This window comes from Argiope bruennichi, chromosome 9 (genome assembly GCF_947563725.1).
Source record: "Argiope bruennichi chromosome 9, qqArgBrue1.1, whole genome shotgun sequence".
Lineage (NCBI taxonomy): Eukaryota > Metazoa > Arthropoda > Arachnida > Araneae > Araneidae > Argiope > Argiope bruennichi.
Genome location: NC_079159.1, coordinates 36576518 through 36604004, shown reverse-complemented (window position 1 = coordinate 36604004; position 27487 = coordinate 36576518). Strand labels below are relative to the sequence as shown.

The window sequence follows — 27487 nt, the reverse complement described above, 5'->3', positions numbered from 1 at the left end:
GAAACATTTGTAACAATACAAAAACAACCTATCCCTTTTTTTATAATACTAAAATATATCGTATTAAATAAAACAAGCTGAATATTTTTTTAATGAATTAAAAATACATAAAAACTGTTCTGCATAATTGATGAGATAATTTTTTTAAATTTTCAAGTGGTGTAAAACTTATTTTTGGGCTGCAATGTCTGCCGCAATTATGCGCTCTATGTATATTATACTATGGTGGAACAGTGTGAAAACTTTGCTTGATTTTTAATTAATCAAAGTTGTTTCAATGTGCATATTCTCACCATCAAAATCATAACCGAGGCCAAAAAACACACACACGCACACTTTTTAGTAGGGACTGACAAAAGAATACGATTGAATGACTTGACAGAACAGCGAAATTAATTTTAATTCCATTACAATATTAAAAACATAGCTTCAGCCGATGTCCTGGCATAGGGGTAGAGCGTCTTCCTTGTGATCTGGACATCTCGTATTCGAGTCCCAGTTCGGGCACGGTTGTTCTTCGGTGTTCTATCTGTGAGGTGTGTGAATGTGTCCCCGTGTAAAAAGGGGTTATGCAAGCGAATGTAATGCATGAAGTAGTAAAGTCGTGCTCTTTTTCCTAGTTGGCGCTAGTGAAAAAACAAGAGACGCTCACTCAGCTTAAATCGCAGACAGATAACTGTCAGCGGGCTTGTAAAGTGCCATAAGTCAAAACAACATAATTAAAATTCTGTATTATATTATACTTGAAAAGTTTATTAAATTTAAAGACAAAATTTTATGCAAAAAATTGTTAATATTAAGTATTTTACTTTAGTTTTAATTTTAAGACAATATAAACATTATCTTTAGAAAATATTCTCGGATGGTATAGTTTTAAAATACCAATTAATGGATTAATTTTTAATTAACTTATATTTCATATTTTGAGTTTGGGAAGTTAATAATGTCCTTTCTTTTGTCCTGGGGAAATCTGGACAAGAGAAAGGTTCACTGCCACTTTTTCATCAAAATCAACTGTGCATTTGTATAAAAAATCATGTAAACATTCATTTTTATGCATTTAGATGTAAACATGTTTAAATTAATTTACGTGAATCGGATGAATAATAAAAAAAAACCTTCGAAAAGTTTGGAGGTGAAAATGTTGAGTAAGAAATTATATAATTCAAAATATAAATGTCCTCAAAATTCATACAAAATTATTCAGGAACAGGAACTAAACTTTAATCAAAGTCACCTCTATTACTACATAACCTTTCACTTTTCATCAAAAATTCTTTCTAATTCACTGAAATAAACGACCACAAATATTCTTGCATAATATCATAATAACATGGTCATAACAAGGTTATTAGCATCGACTGAATCCAAATTATTTACATGTTTACAAAAGAACATGCTTCCATTACTTATTAATGCAACAACTAGGAAGAATCAGTCAAATAAGGTTACCGGTACCACGCAAAGGAAGTTAATAGCCTCAAAGGAAGTTAAAAGCTTCAATTCTCCCAAATGTAATTTCAAATATTGAAATAACCTTGGCACGAGTAACAGAATTTGGTGAGGTTCGAATCAACTGTCTAATTTCTTTCATTCCATTCCATTTTGCGATCGAAACAGGCGTTTATCTCGGTTTTAACATCCTGCTTTCATGCTGCTGTATAATGGACACACAAAAGCGATTCAGTGACAATTATTCTTGCCACCTGTGGAGAAGGGGCGTCGCTTGAAGGATGATTCAATGTGGACGCTTTTTTGAAACCGTTGCAAGGGATCTTTACAATAATGTGAGGCTGGTTTTTCCCCACATTCAGAGAGAAGTGAGTAAATAGGGAAAAGTTATCTACGCCACTCAATGAATAACAGGAAATATTTGAGTCTTAATTAATTTAATTAAATATTTTCCGATGAGGTGAGTCATGATCTAAAGTTCTGCTTGATTTGTCATTGAAGTAAGATGAAAATTTGCTTCTCAAAAAATATTTCGTCAAAATTTGATTTGTCTCGAAATTTGATAACATTTGAAAAAAAAAATGATTCTGTTAGAGTGTTTAATATTTTAAAAGAGGATATGAGTTAAATTGAATCCAATATAAAATAAAATGCAATAAATGAATACATTTTTTTTTCAAAATTAAATATGCGATAATGACTTAGTGTTTAATATAAAGGAAATTTATGACTGGATAAATCTCTTTCTGCATTCAATGTAATAAAAAGTGCTCTTCTGTGCATGGAATTTAATATAAAATAAAATACAATAAATGAATTAATATACGGAATTTTATAACTTATGTTCAATACAAAGAATTTTTATTAAACGTAAATCCCTTCTGTGCATTTAATCTGCTAAGAAATACTCTTCTGTGCATAGAATTCAATATAAAATGAAATGCAATAAATTAATTAATATGAGGAATGTTATGACTTCTGTTTAATATGAGGAATGTTATGACTTATGTTTAATATAAAGGAATTTATTAAACATAAGTCTCTTATGTTCCTCCAATATAACAAAAAATGTTCTGCTGTACATTGAATTCAATATAAAATGAAATACAATAAATGAATTAATATGAGGAATGTTATGCCTTATGTTTAATATAAAGGAATTTATTAAACGTAAGTCTCTTATGTTCATCCAATATAACAAAAAATGCTCTTCTGTACATTGAATTCAATATAAAATAAAATGCAATAAATGAATTAATACGAGGAATGTTATGACTTATGTTTAATATAAAGGAATTTATTAAACATAAGTCTCTTATGTTCATCCAATATAACAAAAAATGCTCTTCTGTGCATTGAATTCAATATAAAATAAAATGCAATAAATGAATTAATACGAGGAATGTTATGACTTATGTTTAATATAAAGGAATTTATTAAACATAAGTCTCTTATGGTCATCCAATATAACAAAAAATGCTCTTCTGTGCATTGAATTCAATATAAAATAAAATGCAATAAATGAATTAATACGAGGAATGTTATGACTTATGTTTAATATAAAGGAATTTATTAAACATAAGTCTCTTATGTTCATTCAATATAACAAAAAAAATGCTCTTCTGTGCATTGAATTCAATATAAAATAAAATGCAATAAATGAATTAATACGAGGAATGTTATGACTTATGTTTAATATAAAGGAATTTATTAAACATAAGTCTCTTATGTTCATCCAATATAACAAAAAATGCTCTTCTGGGCATTGAATTCAATATAAAATAAAATGCAATAAATGAATTAATACGAGGAATGTTATGACTTATGTTTAATATAAAGGAATTTATTAAACATAAGTCTCTTATGTTCATTCAATATAACAAAAAAAAATGCTCTTCTGTGCATTGAATTCAATATAAAATAAAATGCAATAAATGAATAAAATTATATGCAAGATTAAACACGCGGGGTATTACTAGGTGTTGAATATAAAGGAATTTTATGACTGAATATATCTTTTCTGTACATTCAATTTAAAAAAAAAGGCTATTCTGTGTATTGAATTCAATATAAAATAAAATACAATAAATAAATTCATATATGGAATTTTATGACTTATGTTTAATACGGAGGACTTTTATGACTGAATAAATCTCTTCTGTGCATTCAATAAAATAAAGAGTGCTTTTCTGTTCAATGAACTCATTATAAAATATAATAAATGAATAAAATTATATGCAAGAATAAACAAAGAGCAATGAACAGGTATTTAATATAAAGGAATTTCATATCTGAAAAAGCTTATTTTGTGCATGAATTTCATGAAATCTATGATAAATTTTTGTTAATAATTTCAGTTCTTATAATTTAAATATTTTTTGGCAAGATTAAAAAAAATATTTAAAAAACAAATAAAAAGAAAAATTACTTGTGTTTTTTCAATATGATAAACAAATAAAATTGCAAAGAATGTAGCAAGAAACACATTTTTAAAACATTCCATGAAAATTAAAATCTCTCTGTATAAAAAGTTAATATACGTGGCACAGAAATCGCTCTTACTACTTATTGTGGAATGGAAGCAGTAAAATATAAAGCAATTGTTATATAGAGGTTCCAGATTGTTTTATTGAATGCTTTTATGCAAATATTATTAGAAATGTTTTGTTAAGAGCTCGCCGTATCACCGAAAACTCCATTCTGTTAGGGAACAGAAGATTAAGAAATAGACATTAGACAGACAGTTTAATCGCCATGAAAGTAGGTTTAATCGTCGCATTGTAGGCAATATTGTTGGTTTATTATGGAAATTGATGATTATTTTTTCTAAAATTTTTATCTTACAAAAAAGGGTTTTGCATTGTTATAAAAATGTCTTTTTAATAATCTGAATTTTCTTTCATAACTATTTATTTTCTTTACTTTTAATAACCATTTAAATTTAACTTAATATCTGTAACAATGTTTTTATTGTTATGTTGAAAGTGAAATGTGTATTTTTAAAATAAAATAATGGCTTATTAAATAGCTTAATAGTTTAAAAACACAATAATCTGAACAAATAATCTAGTCACCAAATGTAGTTAGTACATTGTACTATGTTTGCTTGTACAGGGACAGAAAACCAAACAAACTAGATGATTCTGGATATGTTTAATCTATAATTGGACATAAATTTAAAAAAAATATTATAAAGGCCCCACCAAAAATCGTATATCCATCTAGAAATGTTTTAGAGTTGCTGTTTTACTGTTACTGACTTTCATGGCAAAAGAAATAAAATTTTCATTTTATTTTCTAACATGATATTTATTTGGAAACAAGTTCCCTATAAGTTTATTCTCTATAATGCCTGTAATTTTAAATGAATCTACTGGCTTACAGTTTTAATTCTTGTTTATTTTCAACCTATACAGAAAAGTCAATAAAATACACATCAGATTTTAATTTCGAATAGAAAAATCACATTTTTTAAAATCGAAACAAACATATTCAATGATTTTTTGAAAGTTTCTAATATACCAACCGGAGATCCATTCAGCATTTCTTTTTGTAGTCGAAGTTTTTACAATCTTAAAAAAACAGTTGTCAGTGTCCCGAGCTCCTTCTTATTCAACCATGCATTACATTACAAAGAACACATCATTCAAGCATGACAATGATTTTTTTTTTTTGTTAAATTATAAGAACCCATCGTTGAAGGGTTAGATTCTTCTTTGAATCAATCGAGTGAATTTCTGTATAATGTTGAACAAAATGGCGTCTTGTACGCAGTTACTCACAAGTTTTCCGATGACAACTTTAAGATTTTGATTTTTTTAAAACAGCTACATATCTTTCAGGAAGTAAGAAATTTTGTTACAGAGTGCATAATAATTTTTAAATCAATATATTATAGCTTAGTTACTCTATTCTATGCGTCATTAGATATCAATTGTTTAGTTTAATAAGTCCATATATTTTATTTTAATTATTCTTTTTAATAAATTAGTGTCTTATATCCAAATTATGCCTTGACTTTTTAAGGTAGAAATATGATTTATAAGTAGAAATAAAAGTTTAAAGCTACTGATCAAATTACAATAAATAAATAAATAAGTAAATAAATAAATAAAATAAATAAGTAAATAAATACATAAATACAAAAATAAATAAATAAACAATATTAAAAAATCGTCACCTTCATGCGTACTTGAAAAGTGCAAAGAATTCACATATTTTTTTATCAATATAAAATCATTAATATGCTTTCTTTGAATCCATGAATTTACGCTGACTTTAAAACTTCTGTTTGAGTAAAAATAATCATTTTTGTAACACACTTTAATATTCGTTAAAAGGAATGACAACATGAACACTAAAAGTTATCAACTAAAGAATGAGAAAATATTAAGTTTACTATGTCTGAGGTTAATCTAATGCATTTATCCTCATTTTTGCTACATTGCGGTTCATTAAGTTGCAAAAAAGTTTTTAATACATTTTTTGCTAAAATTTAAGGAAAGCAATATTATAAACCAGTATGAGTGGTCTTCCAAAACTTTCTTGCATACTCTAATCCTAGAGAACGTCTTGGATGTCATTAGCGTACAATAGTTACGAAATATTACTCTTTGGCGCGAATTTAATAATTTGGCTGAATCTATTGCGTGGTCATTGGCGAGTGTTTGGCGATTAATCCCTCATATGCTAGTAAGAGTATCCGAAAATCGAATTTGTCTTTTAGATGGTGTACCCAACTTCACCAGCCTATTGAAACAAAAATTTGATACAAAACTACACTTGTGGTGAAAAAATTCCATACCAAATTTAATATACTTAAGTCATTGTGTTTTTGAATTATTGAGTTTATATGTTTTTGAAAGTACGGTCATGTTATATTTGACTCAGAATTTGATAATTGTGCACACTATAGGTTTACCGAATTTTATCTATCTAGCTCTCGTTGCTTTGCAGTTACCGTGTTAACTTATATTCGAACAGCCGGGCAGACAGACTTCTTTTGAGCACATTTTGCACAAAATATGATAAAAATATTCAAATTTAGTGTAAAGATGTTTACCAAATTCCATCCTTCTAACTCAAAGCGTTTTTGCGTTGTGTTTGTCACAGACAAACAGACAGACATGCGGACATTTTCCAAGAGTATGTTTTACGAACTCAGGGAGGACAAAAACGTGGAGATATGTCAAACTCTCGCTTTCGAATTTTTTTGGCGACTAAATATTTTTTTCATAATATGTGTACGAGAAAGAAAAATTAATGTAAATGATTAAATATTTATTTTTATAGTCAAATTAACATGTTGGAGTGAGTTTTTGGAAATTTTTTATGACATTTTTAATTAAAAATTAAACAGTATTTTATCTTCTTTTTTTTGTGAATTTGCTAGAGATATAACAGTAAAATTAATTTTACATCATTTTGTATTTTAAAAAATTGTGTTTTCAATTATTTATATTTGTTGCCACATAATTTTTTCGATTTTTAATTAATTTTGTAAAAATATATTTTAAGTGTTCTTCACAACAACATATTTCATTGTTGAAGTGAAACTCAACCTATTCCCATTGTTACTACTAATGTTTCATTCTGATTTCCTGCCAATAAAGCCTTCATGATCAGTGAGCAGTTGGTTTAAGTAAAAAATCATGTCACATCTTTTGGAGTCGACTCTAGATAGAAGCTTGAAAATTCGTTTTTTGGACATTCCAAAATAGTAAGCTTTTTAACATCTTACTTTATTATCCTTATGCTTCAATTATTTATCGCTTTGTCCGACTTTTGGCAATGACTGAAATTTTGTTCTGGATCATTTATGGATAGTAAAATTATATATTTCATACTTGATGGAACTGGATTTTTTGAAATATTAAGTTATATTTTGAGAATTTACACGGCAAAAAGCTAATAAACCCATTTCGCAAATTATTACCATATTGGAAAAATATAGATATTCGGAAGCAATTTCCTCTCTGAAATTGATTACCTTATTGGGAGACATAGATATTCAGAAACAATTTCATCCTTGAAGTTGATTACCTTATTGGAAGACATAGATATTCTGAAAAAAATTCATCCCAGAAATTGATTATCTTATTGGAAAATATAGATATTTGGAAATAATTTCATCCATGGAAATAATTATATTAGTGGAAGATATAGATATTCAGAAATAATATCCTACTTGGAATTGATTACTTTCTTCAGTGATATAAACATTCTCAAACAATTTCACCCTTGGAATTGATTGCCTTCTTCAGTGACACAGATATTCTCAAACAATTTCATCCTTGAAATTGATTACCTTCTTCAATGACATAGATATTCTCAAACAATTTCATTCTTGGAATTGATTACCTTCTTCAGTGACATCGATATTCTCAAACAATTTCATCCTTGGAATTGATTACCTTCTTCAGTGACATAGATATTCTCAAACAATTTCATCCTTGGAATTGATTACCTTCTTTAGTGACATAGATATTCACAAAAAATTTCATTCTTGGAATTTATTACCTTATTGGAAGACATAGATATTCCGAAGCATTTATCTATGGAATTGATTAACTTATTGGAAGACATAGTTATTATTCTGAAGCAATTTCATCTATGGAAACGACTGCCTTATAAGAAGACTGATATTCTGAAACAATTTAATCCATGGATTAGCTTATTGGAAGATACAGATATTCTGCAAGAATTTCATCCATGAAATTGTTTACCTTATTTGAAGACATAGATATTCTGCAAGGATTTCATCCATGGAATTGTTTACCTTATTTAAAGACATAGATATTCTGAAAACATTTCATCCACGGAATTGATTATCACATTGGAAGGCACAGACATTCTGAAATAAATTTCATACATTGACAATAACCTTCGCGTTGAGGAAAACTATGAATGCAATTCCAAATTGTTTAGCTTGTAAGTTGGCCACAATTGAAGAAATTTCAATTGATTATGATTTGGTATACAGAAAAGGAACATATTCATTATAATTTGACTTCAGTATTTATTCCCTTGTAAGAATTGTGATTAGTTTATGAATTAGATTTCCTTAACAGAAATATAAGTTGAAACCTCCTATGGAATGCGATGACCAATTATTATTGGCTTTTTTATTGCATATGAATGACCGCATCATTTTTAGAATATTTTCCTTATATGACAAGGTTATTTATTTATCAGTTGCACTAAATATTATTTCCCAAACACACTTCTATGAGAATCTCGAAAAATTGATATTTTTCGACATACAAACTAGAGATTTCATCATAAATAGGTCGCAAATATTGACAGCCAATTTTTATTGTGCTCTGGTTTCGTGTTTATGTTTTATGAGGAAAGTCATTATACCGTTTTTTTTATTTATTAAGTAGTTTTCTGTAATACATTTTTTTTCTTCCATGGCAAAAACTGAAATATGGGTATATATTTCAGTAGAGCAAATGCAGTAGTTTGACATTTAGAGCAAATGCAGAAGTTATATATTTGGATTATCCGAATATCCAACTACTGCATTTGCTCTAAATGCCAAAAGTAGCAAAACTACTGAATAAAAATATAATATAAGTTATAATATAAGTTTCTAATAAAATCTTCTGAACTCATATCGCTAACAGACTGACTAATAAGCTAATAAAACTAACTAATAACTAATAAAAAAATATTATTTGTGCAAATTACTGAGTAACAAATTTTGTCCTGAAAGAAAAAAAATTGAAAAGTGTAATGAATTTTTTTACATCTAAAAATATATTTATTATGAACGAATTATACTTTCAGCTTAAATTTCTCTTAAAATAAAAAAAATAATTGACCTGCTTAATATTTCTTTTAAAATACTTACTAGCTTAATTTTTTTAAAATTTTGATTGAATTTCTTTATTAATCAGGAATTTAGCAGGAGTTTGTAATTTATATAATCGCAAGCTTTTTCCAATTTCATTTGATTAGTAACCAGTGTGATATTAATTATTCATTTTTATTAATTAAGACTAAATTATTATAACTAAAGAACATGAATTGAATATATCATCTTAGAATTATTGCGAAAATAGTGATATGTTTGCTGAGATGTATGGTAAAGAAATCGTTGACTGATTGTATCAGGTTGTAATTTCTATACATAGATATTATTAATAAAATTTTAAGTTATTTACCTAATTAATTTTGATGTTTACCTATTTAAAGAACATTCTAAAGATATAAAATATAACATTTAATTAATTTTCAATTTGTTTAATGAATTCAAATCGGAGTTAATCAATGTTATTTCAATTTTTCTTACCTTTGGCATTTATTTTATTATTTGATAAAGAGGTTAAAATTGCAAAGGTAAAGAGATTAAAAATGCAAATGTAAAGGCTTTTATTATTTGGAAAAGAGGTTTAAAATTTCTGAATTTTAAAAATTCAGCAATTTTACCTTTATAAAGATAAAAATTTCATTCCTGTACAATTTTCCAAAATTTAATGGGTGATTATTTTGATACAAAGGAATTTGAAAGAATACAGTGACTTTGATCTAATGTAGTTTTATTTTTCTAGATTTTATAGGTATTTTTGGGTGAGTTTACATTTAGGAGAGTTGGTTTTAAATAATTCTAAAGATTATTTTTAAAAATAAATTTGTAGATGATAAACAGATTTTTTGTATTATAATTTAAAAAAAAAAAGATTAATTTTTTCACTGAAAATAAAATTTATAAAGCACCTTTTTATTGACTTCTTAACATTGTGTTAATTGATAAAATGAAATGAAATCGAGGCATAATAAAACATGGAACAGATTAATTTTTGTATAATACAATCAATTTTTTAATTAGTAAAAGAATGCGAAAATTTTATCTCCAACAATGTAAATGAAATTTTACATTGCTGGAGATTGCTGATTATTATTTTTTTTAATTGATTACATTCGTTAATAAATTAAAAAAATATCATAAAAATTGGCTATCACAAAATTTTATTATATGGCCAATATAATAATTAATATAATTATTATATTTATTATATGATTATATAACAACATGATTATATTATTATATAATTATATAATCATATAATTATATGAACCGGAATTATATGAACAATATAATATTTATTTTCAAATATACATTATATCATTCTTTTTTAAAATCAAATAAATTCTTTTAAAAATTTCGATTTCACTGTTAAAATTAAAAAAAAAATCAATCGCATAATTTGAATGGAATGTTACATCAAAAGCTGTTATAATGCATCAATAGATATTCTCGCTTTCATTTTACGAGCATTTTTTTCCCATTCAATTTAAGGTCAAATCTGAACCTGACAACTCCATTCTCAGAAGTTAGTCCACCTTTGAAATGGACGAGGGGGAAAAAAATCCCTCTTCTTGTGTAAATGCAGGGTCAGACAATGCGTGCTGGAGCGAACAGAAAAAGAGAAAGAATGAAATGGGGAGTCCCAACAAAGATATCTATCGCTTTTTTTGTTGCTTGTTTATTTTTCTGTTGACATATTAAAGAATCATGAATGTAGAGCCCACTTTCACTTGTGTCTCAACACCAGCACATAGATGGATCTGTCTGCCCTCGTTACGGTATGCCTGCTTTGCCTTTTGCTCTGCGGTGAGTTTTGAATTATATTTTTTTTCATCAGGATCTTGCTTTACAATTGTTTAGGATTATTTGCGAAATACATTGACTTTGAAAATTTCTGATTCTCTCTTAGTAGCACAAAGATATAGTGAATAATTTTAACAATTACTATATGAAAGATATAATATATATGTACAATATTATTCAGTAATCATATGTACAATATTGTACAATATTATTCAATGATATATGTACTATATTGTACAATATTATTCGATTATCATATGTACTATATTGTACAATATTATTCGATTATCATATGTACTATATTGTACAATATTATTCGATTATCATATGGTACAATATTATTCGATTATCATATGTACTATATTGTACAATATTATTCGATTATCATATGTACTATATTGTACAATATTATTTAATATGCATAATATTGTACATTATTCGATAATCATATGTACTATATTGTACAATATTATTTAATATGCATAATATTGTACATTATTCGATAATCATATGTACTATATTGTACAATATTATTCGATTATCATATGGTACAATATTATTCGATTATCATATGTACTATATTGTACAATATTATTCGATTATCATATGTACTATATTGTACAATATTATTTAATATGCATAATATTGTACATTATTCGATAATCATATGTACTATATTGTACAATATTATTTAATATGCATAATATTGTACATTATTCGATAATCATATGTACTATATTGTACAATATTATTCAATAATCATATGGTACAATATTATTCGATTATCATATGTACTATATTGTACAATATTATTCGATTATCATATGTACTATATTGTACAATATTATTTAATATGCATAATATTGTACATTATTCGATAATCATATGTACTATATTGTACAATATTATTTAATATGCATAATATTGTACATTATTCGATAATCATATGTACTATATTGTACAATATTATTTAATATGCATAATATTGTACATTATTCGATTATCATATGTACTATATTGTACAATATTATTCGATTATCATATGTACTATATTGTACAATATTATTTAATATGCATAATATTGTACATTATTCGATAATCATATGTACTATATTGTACAATATTATTTAATATGCATAATATTGTACATTATTCGATAATCATATGTACTATATTGTACAATATTATTCGATTATCATATGGTACAATATTATTCGATTATCATATGTACTATATTGTACAATATTATTCGATTATCATATGTACTATATTGTACAATATTATTTAATATGCATAATATTGTACAATATTATTTAATATGCATAATATTGTACATTATTCGATTATCATATGTACTATATTGTACAATATTATTTAATATGCATAATATTGTACAATATTATTTAATATGCATAATATTGTACATTATTCGATAATCATATGTACTATATTGTACAATATTATTTAATATGCATAATATTGTACATTATTCGATAATCATATGTACTATATTGTACAATATTATTCAATAATCATATGAACAATATTGTACAATATTATTCAATAATCATATGAACAGTATTATACAATATTATTCAATAATCATATGAACAGTATTATACAATATTATTCAATAATCATACACCTGTGAAATGCCCGTAAAAATATTGTTAAGATATTATAAGATCTTTTTTGCTACTCTGTTGATTGTGGAAAACTTTGGAATGATAGCATTGATTTTCCCCACTAAAATAATATTTGCAATTTATTATTTATTTCTTTTCTTTTTTAAAAAAATATTTAATGTTGCCTGGCAAATATGTGACTTTAAAATGATTTAAATTAAAATAAAAGGAAATTTTAAAATATTTTGCATCATGCTCAGTTGATTATCTACAACCATAAATTTTTTCTTAGATTTACGTTTAATGAAATTAATTGTATCAGATTATTCAAAGCAACTAATAATGAAACATTCGTCCTAAAGGACAATTTGATATTTTTTATTGAAATGCAGGATTGTTTCATAAAGAAAAAGTTCAATGTCGTTAACTTAACAAATATTTGTCGGCAAATATTTATGCTTAATTTAAAAAAAAAATCTAAAATAAAAAAATAATCGTAAAGGTTCTGTTGCTGTTTCAATGTTGATTATTAGATAAGAAACAAAAAGAAACTTTCTAGCAAAATTTAATTGCCCATATTAATTGTCCTCACTTGTGTGAGCAACGAGCACCAAAATATGATGCTCGTATATATATCTGCACACATATTTGACTTAAATTGTTTAAAAATAGCAACGCAAAATTCTACACCTAAACAAGTAAAAGCTTGCTTAAGTGGTTTAAATAAAATTCTACTTATTGTGCAAAAAAAAACTAACTCATAAAAGTAACTAACACAAATAAACGTTAAAAATTAAAAGATACACGTTTTGAAATTAGAGAATTCTCTAAAGGAAGAAAACACAATGTATTAAATTTTGTATTTAACTAAATAGGAATATTCTAATTAAATATTTATAATTTTTTTTGATATGCTGTATTTTTTTAGATGTCATCGAAAATAATATTGCAAAAAATGTAATATTCCTCCTCGTATGAGAAGATAAAAGATTGGATTAATATTGCTGAAAAGCTATTTTGATTCCATTTACAACTATCCTTATTACCAAAAATTTTCCAATTATATTGTCACGAAGTTTTCGCAGTACTGTCGGCATTGAAATATCAAATAACAACGTTGAAATATAACAAATATCTTGTGATAACAGATATCCATTCATGACTTGTATTTAATTTCCAGAAACTCTTGTCGTGAAGAATTCGTGATTTTTTTTGTAAGGAACTGTGTAATGTGTTTTTAATTCTTATTTTATATTAATAATTGTAATATTTTCTTAATAAAAATTATAAAAATTGAATTGAAAAACTGAGTTTTAATTATTAAGTACTCTTTGATAAAATGGTTAAATTCATTTAAGCAGTCAATGTTCTGCAAATCATATTGTTTTTAATACATCTCTAAAACATTTCTCTATCACAATATTTTAAATGAAAATTGTAAAATAATGACATCTGATAAGAAAACAGTTTTTTTTATTCTAAAATTTTACCAGAACTTATATTTTCATTTCCACTCCTTTCCTTTAATTTCCAGAATTTTTTTTTCTATATTGTTCTGCATTTTTGAATTAAGAAACTGTTATTTGAAGAAAAGTTGCATTCCCAAATGGATATTTATGCATAAACCATTATGTTGCATTAATACTGCTAAGAATTACATTGAAAATGCCAAAATTTCAAATAGACGCGTGTGGGTATGTATAGTTTTAGGCTAAGTAATGGTGTATATGAAAATTATCATGAACATAATTTGCATTAATGTTGACATTATATGCGAAATATTTTCGCAATGATTTGGTTTGGAAGACAAAAAATAGGGCTGTTGGTTAGCCCTTTCGGGAGGGGAGGGCTCTATCCTAGACGAATGCACGGGACGGAGCGTTCACGAAAAGAATTATCCTACAGGGCGGGGGTTTGGCGTCGCTAAGCCTAACTTTGAAAAAAAATCACAAAAAAAATAAAGTCGTCCTAATGTCGTCATTTTTTCTACCTTTTTAGATTATTCGCTCATTCCTAATATGAACACATTCTTCCTCTGACAAACTGCGTTTTTGTTTGTCATACATAATAAACCGAAACCAGGGCTTTCCGTAAAAAAAAGAGAAGTGCGCGAAATGTATCCAAATGCTGCGCAAAATATAACAAAACTGATGGTAAAACCCAAAAAGACTACAGTTACACAGTAATAGCAAAAAAGAAGAAAGAAAAGAAGAAACGCGAATGATTCTATCAAGTGGAAAGTTACACAAATCAGCTTTGTTTATTTATATTACTTTTACCCCCTCCCCTGCAACAGCTGATGAGTAAAATACCAAAGGTAAGTTGAATATGAACAAACGGAAGGTCAGGATATCAAGATTATATTTATTTCAAAAGTTGAATATGAACAAACGGAAGGTTAGGATATCAAGATTATATTTATTTCAAAAGTAACGGACACAGGGAACCTTCTAGTGACGATTAAAAATTATTCCAGTTTAAAAGGCACATATGCATCATCGCCCCATGAGTTCGATTTCCAGAAATGCAAAGGTGGTATGTCCGGCTGTGGAAGACGTCCACTGGGGATGCATATATGACAAGCCCGTCGCGAAAGGGTTAGGATGTTGTTTTCATCATGTAACCTGGAATTAAAAGCACTTTAATTCCTAAATTACTCTGAATGAGCTTCAAAAGAGTGTATTTCTATTGCAAATAAAATTCATTGAGACTTCAAGAGCTTGTTTTGTATCTTTTGTACGACTTTTTACCAAGGTTTCAAATATTCATGCTATGTTTTATAAAAAAATTATTAATTTATGTTATCTATAGTATAGTAATATCATTTTTTAATTTTTTGGAAATGTTGAAAATTACTTGCTACAAATATATCTGAATATTTCAGAAATGAATTCGGGGCAGTTTCCGGGGAATTAAGAATTACAGGGGACCGTAAAGTAGGAGAAGGCAGTAAAAGTCGAAATTGTTTTTTATTAATTAGTTAATTATAGAAAGTCTAGAACTTTGCCACTGTGCGAATCATATAGATTGGGTAGTGTGAAATAACACCAAATTCTTTTTTATTCAATGAAATTTTCTAAAAGAGCTTTAATTTTGAAATTACATTCAGTAAAAGAAGAAAAAAAATTTTGTTCTTGAGATGTATAAAAAATGTTGGCTTAAATAGAACTGCCTCTTTTCTAAATAATATTAAATGCCTTGAACTTTCTGGAGCAATGTGAGCTTTTATAACTATGTGAAATTTATAACCATTATGTATTCCTTACATGAACAAATTATTTGGTTTCGCAATATACCATATTCTAATAATGTGAAGCCATTATAAGATACAATTCAAATTATCTCAATGTGAATATGTTGCATTTTTCTGCAAATTATTCATTTTTCTGTCATAAATCGAAGCGTCCTCTCCAACCTGCTTGGTGCAGTTCAAATTTGGTTGCAGTTTAGGTTTTTAACTGTTCTATACCGTAAATTTGAACAGAATGCATTTAAACCTTCTCAGTTGAATCCCCAAGAATCCTCAGCCTATCCCAGTTATGTGTAAGGTAGAAAATGGAGTCGGGTATAGAAGTTGTTGAATGTGATTGTTTTACTAAGCAGAACATGCAATATCAACGGATATTTTCCACTGTCTCTAATAAGTTGTTAAACATAGCATGCTCAGTTGCGTATTCCTCATCTTCCAGCAATCATATGGATTGTTGGAAGATTCGATAAGATCAGCATGTGCTAATAATGTTAACATCATCAGCACAGTTGCCATATCAATCTGTGAGCAATTTTATATGGCAACAGTGCTTTTTCACTTTAGAGATTAGTTCTATAAAATATGTTGCCTACTTAACATTTTTGTAGAAGCGAATGAGCTATGATTCATTGTCTCCGGAACACATTATACCATGTTTCTTATTATAGGACACCTCCCCCCTCAAGAACTTTTCATTTTGCTTAAGCACTAGCGGTATGTCTAAAAGTGTTCACTAGATTATTAATGAGCATTTAGGGCTGCATTCACCTAGGACTAGTAGGGTCTGGTGTTCTGAATTTATGAGCTGAATCTTCTCCAACTGCATATATATCATTAAACACAAGTGAGCCCAAACAAAGACTGTTCTGTCTTCTAATATTTCAGCATTCTTCAAGAGTGTTTGACAAATAAAAAAAAATGTAAATAGTAAATATCAGATCGAAATATATGGAAACTTTATAATCACTCTGCATGTTTTGGAAAAAGAACCAAATTTTAAAATTAGTTGATGGCGATTGCAGCAATAGGAAAGTCTTCGTTTCATTAACAGCGAGAAAAATCACTGCACCAAATCTGGTTGGGCATTAAAGAGTAATTGAAATAAAAACCATTATTGCAATTATAACTCAAAAATGTTTATATTTATCATCAAGAATCAAAATTTCATATAACAAAAATCTCTTTCGATTGAAAATTACAAAGACAATCAAGAATTAAGTTAAGATAAATATTAGAAAATGGCATTAGCAAATGTTTCAGAAGACAGAAAATTGTGATTGACATTATTTTATCAAATTATTCAATGTCGCCAATTTTTCGCCAATGTCGATATGAAAAATTTTCTTTTATCAAAATGTAACAAATTGCAATATAGAGTTAAACTTGCTTCGGCAGTACTTTTGCAATCAAGAGACAGGGATTGGAAATCAATAAAAGTTAGTATGCAAGTAATATTGCACTGTTAAATGTTATACTGCACTTATAAGTGTAAGTAATAAGTAAATAGTGTAAGTAAGTAATAAAATATTAATAAAGTTTGTAATAAGTAAAATAGTGTAAATATGTAATAAAGTATTAATAAAGTTTGTAATAAGTAAAATAGTGTAAGTAAGTAATAAAGTGTAAGTAATAAATTTCAATACTTATTAGTGTAAAAATTTATAATGTAAATGTATTATTTTTATTGAAAAATTCAATTTTGATGGGATATCAAGTTTTAGAATCTTTAAGGCGAATGAAACATTTTTGTTGCATTATCCATTTTTCTGTTTGTAAATACGATAATTGATTCCTTCGAATGGTCTCTCCGAAACATTCTCGCATACTTTCTAATTAAATTGCTATTCGCTCTTCCGTCGCATAAAAATTCTGGGCCTTGGATAAGGCCGCAAATGCCTTGCATGAAATTGGCGAACAATAGTTATAAATGCAGATTTTTACGCTAATCTAGCATTCTTACTGAATCCATCTTGCAATCTTTGTCAAATATTTTGCGATTAATCTATGGCGTATGGTTAATACACAAGTATATGAACATGAAATAAGTGTAAAGGACGTTTTTTTTTCGATAATTTTAAACCGATATTTCACATAGAAAAAAACTATAGTCTCAAGCCCTGATACCAAATACCAATACCAATAACAGATAAAATACCAATCGACTAAAATTCTTTAAGATAAGACTCTTTTTGCCAATGCACAAAAGACTAAATTAAATGAAATATGAGTAATTTTTTTTTATTTTGTTATAAAACACAAGCAATACATAAAGACACCAATGCAACAATACTAATACAACAGCAAGACACCAATTAGCAATACCAATACAACAATAAGCAGATACTTACCATAATTAAGGATTTATATCTTCAGAAATTTGTTTATTTCAAATATTAAAACAAAGTTAGAACAACGTCTAAACTGATTCTTTCTTTTTTTTTCAGAAGTATGGGAAGCTTCAGCCCAGAGACGTAAGTACAAATCGTTAAATATAAATTGTGCCGTGTACCAGCATAAGGTAATAAGTACACTTTTTTTTAATAATAGAATTCGATAATTTTCTCGAAATTTGATGAAAATACTGTATAATATATTTTAAAACTAAAATAAGATATTTTAAAGCGTTATACTGGAACTTTATGGATATTTTAATAATGAAAGTTTAAATATGATATAACTGAAGATGATTTATCAGGATTAATCATTTTTATTACACATTTTAGTTTAACATGATAATCAAGTAAAAAAAAAACGTTTAACATGCTAATCAGGTGAAACAAAATGTTTGTAAATACTAAATTGTGTAATCAATTTTCATTGATTACAAAATTTCTTATATACTGAAATTTACATTTTTTTCCTTTAGTTTTCATGATGACAATTCACCGCTTCAAGTTTTTATTATGATTGATTTATGTAATAAGATATTGGTCCCATGCGAGTGGCGCCACATGTTGAGGAACTTGAAAAATACCATAATATTCAAAATAATTAATTATAAATTCAAAACAAAAATATCGGAGAAAAATGTAATTAAATTTTTTTTTCTTGAAGATATTTTTATATTTTTAACTTTTTAAAATTTTATTATAATTGATTAATTTAATAAGACGTTGGTCTTATAAGAGTGGCATCATATGTTGGGAAACTTGAAAAGTTCCATAATATTTATCATAAATTAAAAACAAAAATATCTGAGAAAAATATAAATAAAAACTTAATAATAACTTTTTAGTATATACTAATAAAATAACTCTTTTAAAACTAATTTTGTTAAACTTATATAAATAATTATTTATTTAAAAAGATTTATTTTATACTCTCGGAAGAGTAAATATCAGTTTCCGAGAGCGGATATATGAAAGTTTTTCAGCAAATCACCGATCTGTATCTTTCGAGCACTTTGTATATATATATATATATATATATATATATATATATATATATATATATATATATATATATATATATATATATATATATATATATATATATATATATATATATATATATATATATATATATATATATATATATATATATATATATATATATATATATATATATATATATATATATGAGGAAGTAAACTGATTTATAGAAGGGGCAATAGTGCGTGCAACGTGAAGGTCGCTCACAAAATTATATTAATGATACGATAAAGAAAAAAACGGAAATGCATTCGTGATAAAGTTCGGTGCCTTTTTAGGTCAACGTTACTATATTCAACACAAACACAGAAATAGCGGTCCTCCAAAACACACGTAATTTGAAGCAAATTAAATTATGTAGTAATAATGTTCATAGATTTATTTCTATACATATTTCATTATAAAAAGGTAGATTTCCTTGCAGATTAAAACATTGAGATTGTAATTGTATGATTTATTTCTCCAGGTCTATTTTCAAGTTTTCAAATATTGAATTTTGATGTAATTCGTAATGATATGTTATGATAATGTTTAATGATATGTTATATATTTAATGATATGTTATGATAGAAAATATCTCTGTTGAGTAGGACCGTATAAAGAGCACACCTAACAAGCCAGATTGTCCATTGCTGGGTTTCTTTGTCGGTCTGTAGCACAAAGCGGGGCACCTACTCAACAGGTGTCCTGTCCCTACTCAATAAATGGCTTGCAGTACTTATTAATGAGTGGCCTCATTGTGATGGGCCTGTTCGAGGGGCTTTTACTATTAATAGAGCGCTCTGTTATTGTGTCCATCATGATGTAGAGTGGTCAGTCACCATATTGCATTTCTCTAAAAATTAAATGTGTTCCTGCATTAATTATTCAGGTCGCATGTATTTGCTAAAACATAAATTAGGATTTATTTTCAGTGAGTATATGAATAAAAGGCTTCCTTCGATGATTTTTTCTGCTGAAACTAATCTACATTTATTCATTTAAGTATCAACGTTAACAATGATGCTTAATCTCCTTTAATTTTATCACTGGCTGATGATATAAATGATTTTCTTGGATGCCACTTTTCTCTAGAAACTAATTTACCTTTATTCATTTAAGTGTGAATGTTAGCAATGATATTTATTCTCCTTTAATTTTATCACTGGCTGTTGTAAAAGATTTCCTTGGATGAAACTTTTCTCTGGAATCTAATCAACATTTATTCATTTAAGTGCTAATGTTTATAATAATGTTTAATCTCTAATTTTATCACTGGCTGATGATGTAAAATATTTCCTTGGATGACACTTTTCTCTAGAATCTAATCTACATTTGTCCATTTAAGTGTCAATGTTAACAATGATGTTTTATATCCTTTAATTTTATCACTGGCTGATGATATAAAATATTTCCTTGGATGACACTTTTCTCTAGAAACTAATCTACATTTATTCATTTAAATGTCCATGTTAACAATGATGTTTTATCTCTTTTAATTTTATCACTTCCTGATGATGTAAAATATTTCCTTGGATGACACTTTTCTCTAGAAACTAATCCGCATTTATTCATTTAAGTGTCCATGTTAACAATGATATTTAATCTCCTTTAATTTTATCACTGGCTGATGATGTAAAAGATTTCCTTGGATGACATTTTTCTCTAGAAACTAATTTACCTTTATTCATTTAAGTGTGAATGTTAGCAATAATGTTAAATCTCCTGTAATATTATCACTGGCTGATGATTAAAAATTAATTTGTTACAGTTCGAATCCAGACCTTAGAGATTTAGATGTCATTAACAGAAGATTATTTCCAGCAAATGACCTATTAAACGCAACATAAAAAGTTTATTATATGATTTATATTCAATTCTCAAATCTATTTTGACTTATAGATGAATTATTGAATTTTTCATATGTAAGACATGCTTAAATTATTTACTTATTGCCTTTGAAATATATTTTAATTATTAATTTATTTTTTATAGGAAATAAGATTCAAAAGTTTAAGCTGTAGGCGTGAACAGGATTATGGTTAATGTACTATTATTTTAAATAATTATACTATAAGTTTGAAAGATAGATCCCGTTTTAAGGGCATATTTCCAAAAGAATCTATTGGCTCTTATAATTTCTTTGTCGAATTTATTACTTGAATTATTGCTTCTCTCGATTGTTCACTCAAATAATCAAAAAACAAACGATGTCTATTGGATGATTTCTTTGATATCTACATAGGAAAGGAACAATTTACTCACATGAGCTTTTTTACTGTACCACGTGATTTTGTTTCAGTCAATTCTAAATGGATAATAAAGACACATGAAAAATATCGAAACAATTTGATTGGAAGTTGCTTTTGGAGAAAATATTCGTTCCTATATACGAAGACTTTGAATGACGAATTAAAATTGATTTAAATAAATTGCTTCTAAATATCTTGTGTGATTTCACTACATATAATGATTTAGAAGATGGAATTCTGAATGATTTTCTAAATATTTAGTTTGATTATGATACTTTTTTTTTTGCTGTTTACTAGATCATATTACGAAAAAAACTTCAATGACAGCACATCTAAATCTGTGAAGCACATTGCACATACACTGCTAGAGTCTTATACTAATTAATTATAGCATTGAAATAAAACCAAGCAGTCATTATGCAAAAATAATTTAAAATATATGGAATTATTGTTTACATTTTCCGATATACACATGGTAATCGAAGAGTTCCTGAAAACAAAAGAGAAGTCCTTAAAGTGAGAAAAACAGTTGATTCAATTGAAGCCCATCATCAAAAATAGTAGAAGAAATGAATAAATATCAAAATTCAAAACATAAATTGTGCAAGGAGGCAAATTTAAATTAAAGCTGAAACTGGGATATTTTTGTTATATTAAAAGTTAGAGCTATTTTAATAAGACAAAAAAATGCATAGATAAAAGGAAAGCCTCTTTAATAAGATATTCAATTAAACATAGATGCATCTTTGTTCTACAGAAGCATCCGGGGCTAATTAAATAATCTTCGAGCCAGCAGGAAGATGGGAAATAATATTGAATTATCACCCACTTTCGCAAAATGCCTCCCACAGGATTCACCGAATTTCCGTCATTGAAGTGGAAATAATTTGACTCTACAGCCTATGTGTCTATCTAACTACTGCACCTGAAGTTTTTCACCTACCATATACGAGGTGCCTCTCGATGAAAGAAACAAGATATGAAGAAATTCTTAAGCAAAAATGAAAATAAGAAATATAAGATATCAATAAGGTAAAAAAGAAGCATAAGAAACGATGGTAATATTCAGGCATAGAGTGAATATTTTTTGCCAAGCGTGGAATTGGATAGTTTTGTTCTATTTAATCATCTTAATTTAAGGCAAAATTATTTGATTCGACGAACAAAATTGGGAGATAACCAAATAACTTATTAAAGATAAGAAACGTCGAATGTGGCAGAGTCAAGCTTCAAATTATCTATAACTTATCTAAATTTTGGTGGGCGGATAAATCATTTTAAGGCGATTTATCTGAGTTGCAATTTTGTTATAAAACTAAAAATCCATTATAATAAAAAAAAATTGCAATTATTGTTGGAAATCTTTCCGATTAGCGAAACAAAATTAATTTCTGAAAGCAACCGATTTATTGACAAACATCAAAATGCCATCAAGATATTCTTATGAGTTTTATTGAATTTAGGATTCGAATAAGGAATAAAATAGACTGTCAAGGTGAAATAATTTAACATCAAGCTTCTTTCATGGCAATAATGAAAAATGTCATTTGAAATACACACGAAGCACAACTGCTGAAAATAGGCCTTATTTTCTCTTTTACAAATAATCTGGAAAATTTGCCTTTCCTTTTTCTAATGTTTTATTGGTATAAAGTGCAAGCAAAAATTTTTGGATTGATTGAATTAGATACAATATTGGTGAAAGCAGAAACTAAAAAGAATGTATCATACGTTTATAACAACAAATACATGCAGACGATATCAGCAAAATTAAAATCAGTTTCGTACTATTTATTCAAAAAATAAAATTCTAATTTATCAATTTTAAATAAAGAAAATATATTAAAATATTCAGTTTGATCATACATGTTAATCTTAGAGCTAATTTGATTTGAAATATGCAGAAATTATTGAAATATAGTTTGGATTGCATTAGATGATAATAAAAGATGTTGATTCAAATTTTATTCCAAATGCAAAACAAATTTCTGAAGGAATATCAATTGATTATTTTGCTGCTGTTGCGATTTGTATATGATATCTAAATGCCGCATATATAATATAAAATTTGAGTTTTTGATTGAAATAATTTCATTTTTTAAGCGAAAAGTGCTTGGACGAAATAATTTTGATCTATAATAATAATCAAAGAACAATTTTTGGCTGGTAGTATAACAAAATGCATACAAAATATTGTTTGGAAAGAGCCAATTGGACATATAATATATCACAATAACTTTCATTACAAGCACAAGATAAATTTATGAAGAATTATAAATAGTTCATTCTGCATTTATGAAAAAAATGTCAATTTTGCAACTGAAAAATGGGAAAGCATGTATTTAATTACATTTTACCCACTTGGATGAGGTAATGAATATGTTGGACAGGTTTGTTTTCACATCGAATATAAAAGATTCTTTGATTTTCTTGCTGAATTATCTTGTTGCAGAATGTCCAAAATTACAGAAACCTTGGAATGGTCAAATACTAGGAGATTGCGAAAGATATGTTGGTGCTGAGTGTATATTTGACTGCAGAGAACCCTACTATCTGATTGGCAGTAAAGTTCGAGTTTGCCGAGAAAATGGAACTTGGAGTGGACACACATCTGCATGTGGTAAGAAATAATATTCTTAAAGTGAACATAAACGGTGATAAAAAGTGTTTCAAATTACTGACAAAGTGTGTTTGATGAAGTATTTTGGGAGTAACATTTATAAAATACACTCAAATGACATATCTCCTGAATTTCTTTCAAACATATTCAAAGTTTCAGCACATCTGACAATTAGAGTTGATTTTCTTCCGTTTTGTGGCAACAATGCGCAGTTATATTGTGGAATTTTTTTCAATTTAAATTGCTCGAACTTGTGGTGGTAACATCATAAGCCAGATAACAACTTCCGGAGAAGAGTGTACACTTTTGTCTAGTGGCTTTATTACTCGGCTATGAACCCTAATGTTGCGAGTACGAACCTCAAACTTGCACATTGGTGACCCGGACGTGATACCAACAGGTCCCAGGTTCTATCCTCGAGCGTCTCATACCTCTTCAAACTGAACAATTAAAGAAAATTATCAAAAATAAAGACGATTTGATGAATCGGATGCAATAATAAAGCATTCCTTTATCTAATCTGTTTATTTTGAAATGTATTCTTCTGGTATACTCCGAAACATGTTCCACGCACACGGCATACAATAAAATTTAAAAGGCATTAGATTATTGTGTTTTGACATTACATATATCGCGTGTATATAACATCAAGAATATGAAAAATTCATTGCCAATATCCATTGATTGTTCAGATGAATGTGGAACCATTGCTCCAAGTATATTAATAAACTCTGAAGCATGTTCATTAGAGGAAAACGGTTTGAGATTACGAGAGGTATCTCTAACCGTCATAGTCATCGCATAAAACATATCAGGTGAACTTAGCTTTCACTTTTCATGTATTATTCAACCGTCGTACACGCTCACAAGCATTCATTTATTTATCGAGTTTTATTTTGTTTATGATTAACATTTAAAAGTTCATCTCTGATAACAATAATAATAATGCATATGATCCCTGAAGCATGGCAACTTAAATTCGCTTTTTAATAATTATTAAAAAGAAAATCAACATTTTTGTGAAATGATAATACTGTCACGAATATCTAAAGTAACAGATCAAAGTAACGCTATATCATATTTATTAGCTCTAAGCATTTCGTAACATTTCTGGCGAAGAAATGATCCCACTGCCTGTGGAACTCAGAATTTATACCTTTACAGAATAACCTAGAATTATAAAGAAGGTTATAGAATGTTCTGGAAGCTTCTGGAATATTAACAAAAGAATAACTAGAAATTAAAGTTTAACCTTTAAAGTAATGCTACTTGACTGGGGTTCGAATCCTTGACTTTGTGCGTTACAAGTGTGTACTTTACCTCTGAGCCACGCTGACTATGTGCAGATCTTCCTTTTGCGACATTATTCTTGAACTGAATAACTGTTTTTTAATTCAAAAGTTTGATCAAAAGATCAGAAATAGGTTTCAAAGCTAGTTCATTTTTAAGAGAAGACTAAATATATAAAACTATACAATCAGACCAGCTTAATCAAAATTTTAAATTATATCAATTAAAAGAAAATTCTTGAAATTTGTATTCAAAAAGAACAATAAAGGAAATACTTAACAAAGTAAACAAATATAGAAAGTTCTGAAGAATCTCATTAGAATTTCTTCTCAGAAATTTTAATATATCAGTAGTTTGAAGTTAATTCTTATATTTCATATGATAGTCTGATCGATAAAGACATGTTCATTTCGCATTCAAATGAAAAAAAGCTACAATATTAAAAAAGTAAAAGGTTTTATCTTTAAAACCCCTATGATTCTCCTATCATTTACAGTCTGTCGTCTTTACAATGAGATTTTGAGTTCAACAACAACAAAAAAAATCACTTCAGTAAGCAAATGTTTATGGCAAAAACAGTTGCAGAAGTTAACCATCCCTTTTTTATAGGTTTTTTTCGATGATAATAAGGAGACAAATGGTAACTCCAAAAGTATCAAGAATATTATTGCCTTACTGAAAGAAAGGAAGAAAAAATACATTCATTTCCCGCCATATGATCATTTGAATACCAGAGACACTAACTTGAACACTATATTTATGTAATGCTTATATCAACATTTTCCATACATACACTCTGAAAAAACTATTTTCAGATTTCTTCAATATTTTACATAATTTGTATGATCTTCCATTTTAATGCTTCCATTCGATTGAAAATATTGAAATTTTGAATTAGATAGCTTGGTTGAATCACGTATTTTTTAAAAGAAAATAGGATAAATAACACCAACAATATTGATAATAAATGTAAATATATATAAAATGGAAATCAATTTTTTTATTTTGTGATGACGTAAGAAGAACGTTTTATTAGCACTTTTTATCTACTAGCATTTTTATATAAAACGCTAGCGGATAATACATTCAATTCTGCAAACTGTATAAGATGATATTCCATGGTAAGCAAATTTAGTATATTACATTAAGGTATACTTATATCATTCATTCAATTACAAAATAACTGAAGCTCTGCTACTTAAGTATGCGGGTCATAGGAAAGACGGAATGATAGAGTAAAAATGTTGATGAAGCAAATGGCAAACAATGAATGCGAAGAAAATTGCATAAATCTAGCGTAAATGAAGAGTAACTTTTTAATGCAACATAATATGTACTTCTATAATTTGACTGCGCTAACATACTCTCATGACCTATTGAATGAAGAAATTACATATTTGCAATTGATGTAAGGTAACCATACTGGCTACTCCTCCCCGCCAAGTTAAAGGCATTCGGATTAAATTTAGACTGAATTGCCCCTACAGCATTGGCGGGAACTATAGTTGAGTCTTAAGGGTCATCACCAGCTACAGTACAGCACTTCCCGTCATCGATAAGAGGTATCCAAGCCCCGCCATTTCTGTATTCATTAGGATGGTGAGAATCAAGCATCATACCGGAAAATTATCATTCTCATTTCTGATGTACTTCCCGGTGGGAGTTGATGTAAGATAAATCAATTGCTTATGAATGAATAGAAGAACATGATTATAACATGAGAGGCTTCCTAAATGGTTATTTTCTCATCATTTGAAGATTGTCAATAACTGTCTATCATATGAAGATACGAGAGTATTATCTACTACAAGAAAAGATATATATAAAGTGTGCTAAAATCAGAAAAAAGAATTTGTTTTGTGGCATATTGAAAACTCTTCATCTACTATTGTGCAATGAACATAAGTTTGAATGACAGTACTAAAATGTATAGGAATTTGAATGGTAGAACTAAGATAAACAGAAATTTGAA

General features: G+C 27.4%; 1 protein-coding gene across 3 annotated transcripts in view; it reads left to right on the top strand.

Moving 5' to 3' along the window:
• Window positions 1-10988: 10988 nt before the first annotated feature.
• Window positions 10989-27487, top strand: part of LOC129984821 (P-selectin-like) — a 42949-nt gene continuing 26450 nt past the window's right edge. For 2 of the 3 annotated variants that reach the window (XM_056094783.1, XM_056094781.1), the window contains exons 1-2: window positions 10989-11071; window positions 18388-18414. In XM_056094783.1, coding sequence (XP_055950758.1) covers window positions 11020-11071; window positions 18388-18414 — 79 coding nt within the window. In that variant the 5' untranslated portion in view covers window positions 10989-11019. The remainder of the gene's footprint in view (window positions 11072-18387; window positions 18415-27487) is intronic. The other variant, XM_056094782.1, reaches the window with a different exon arrangement.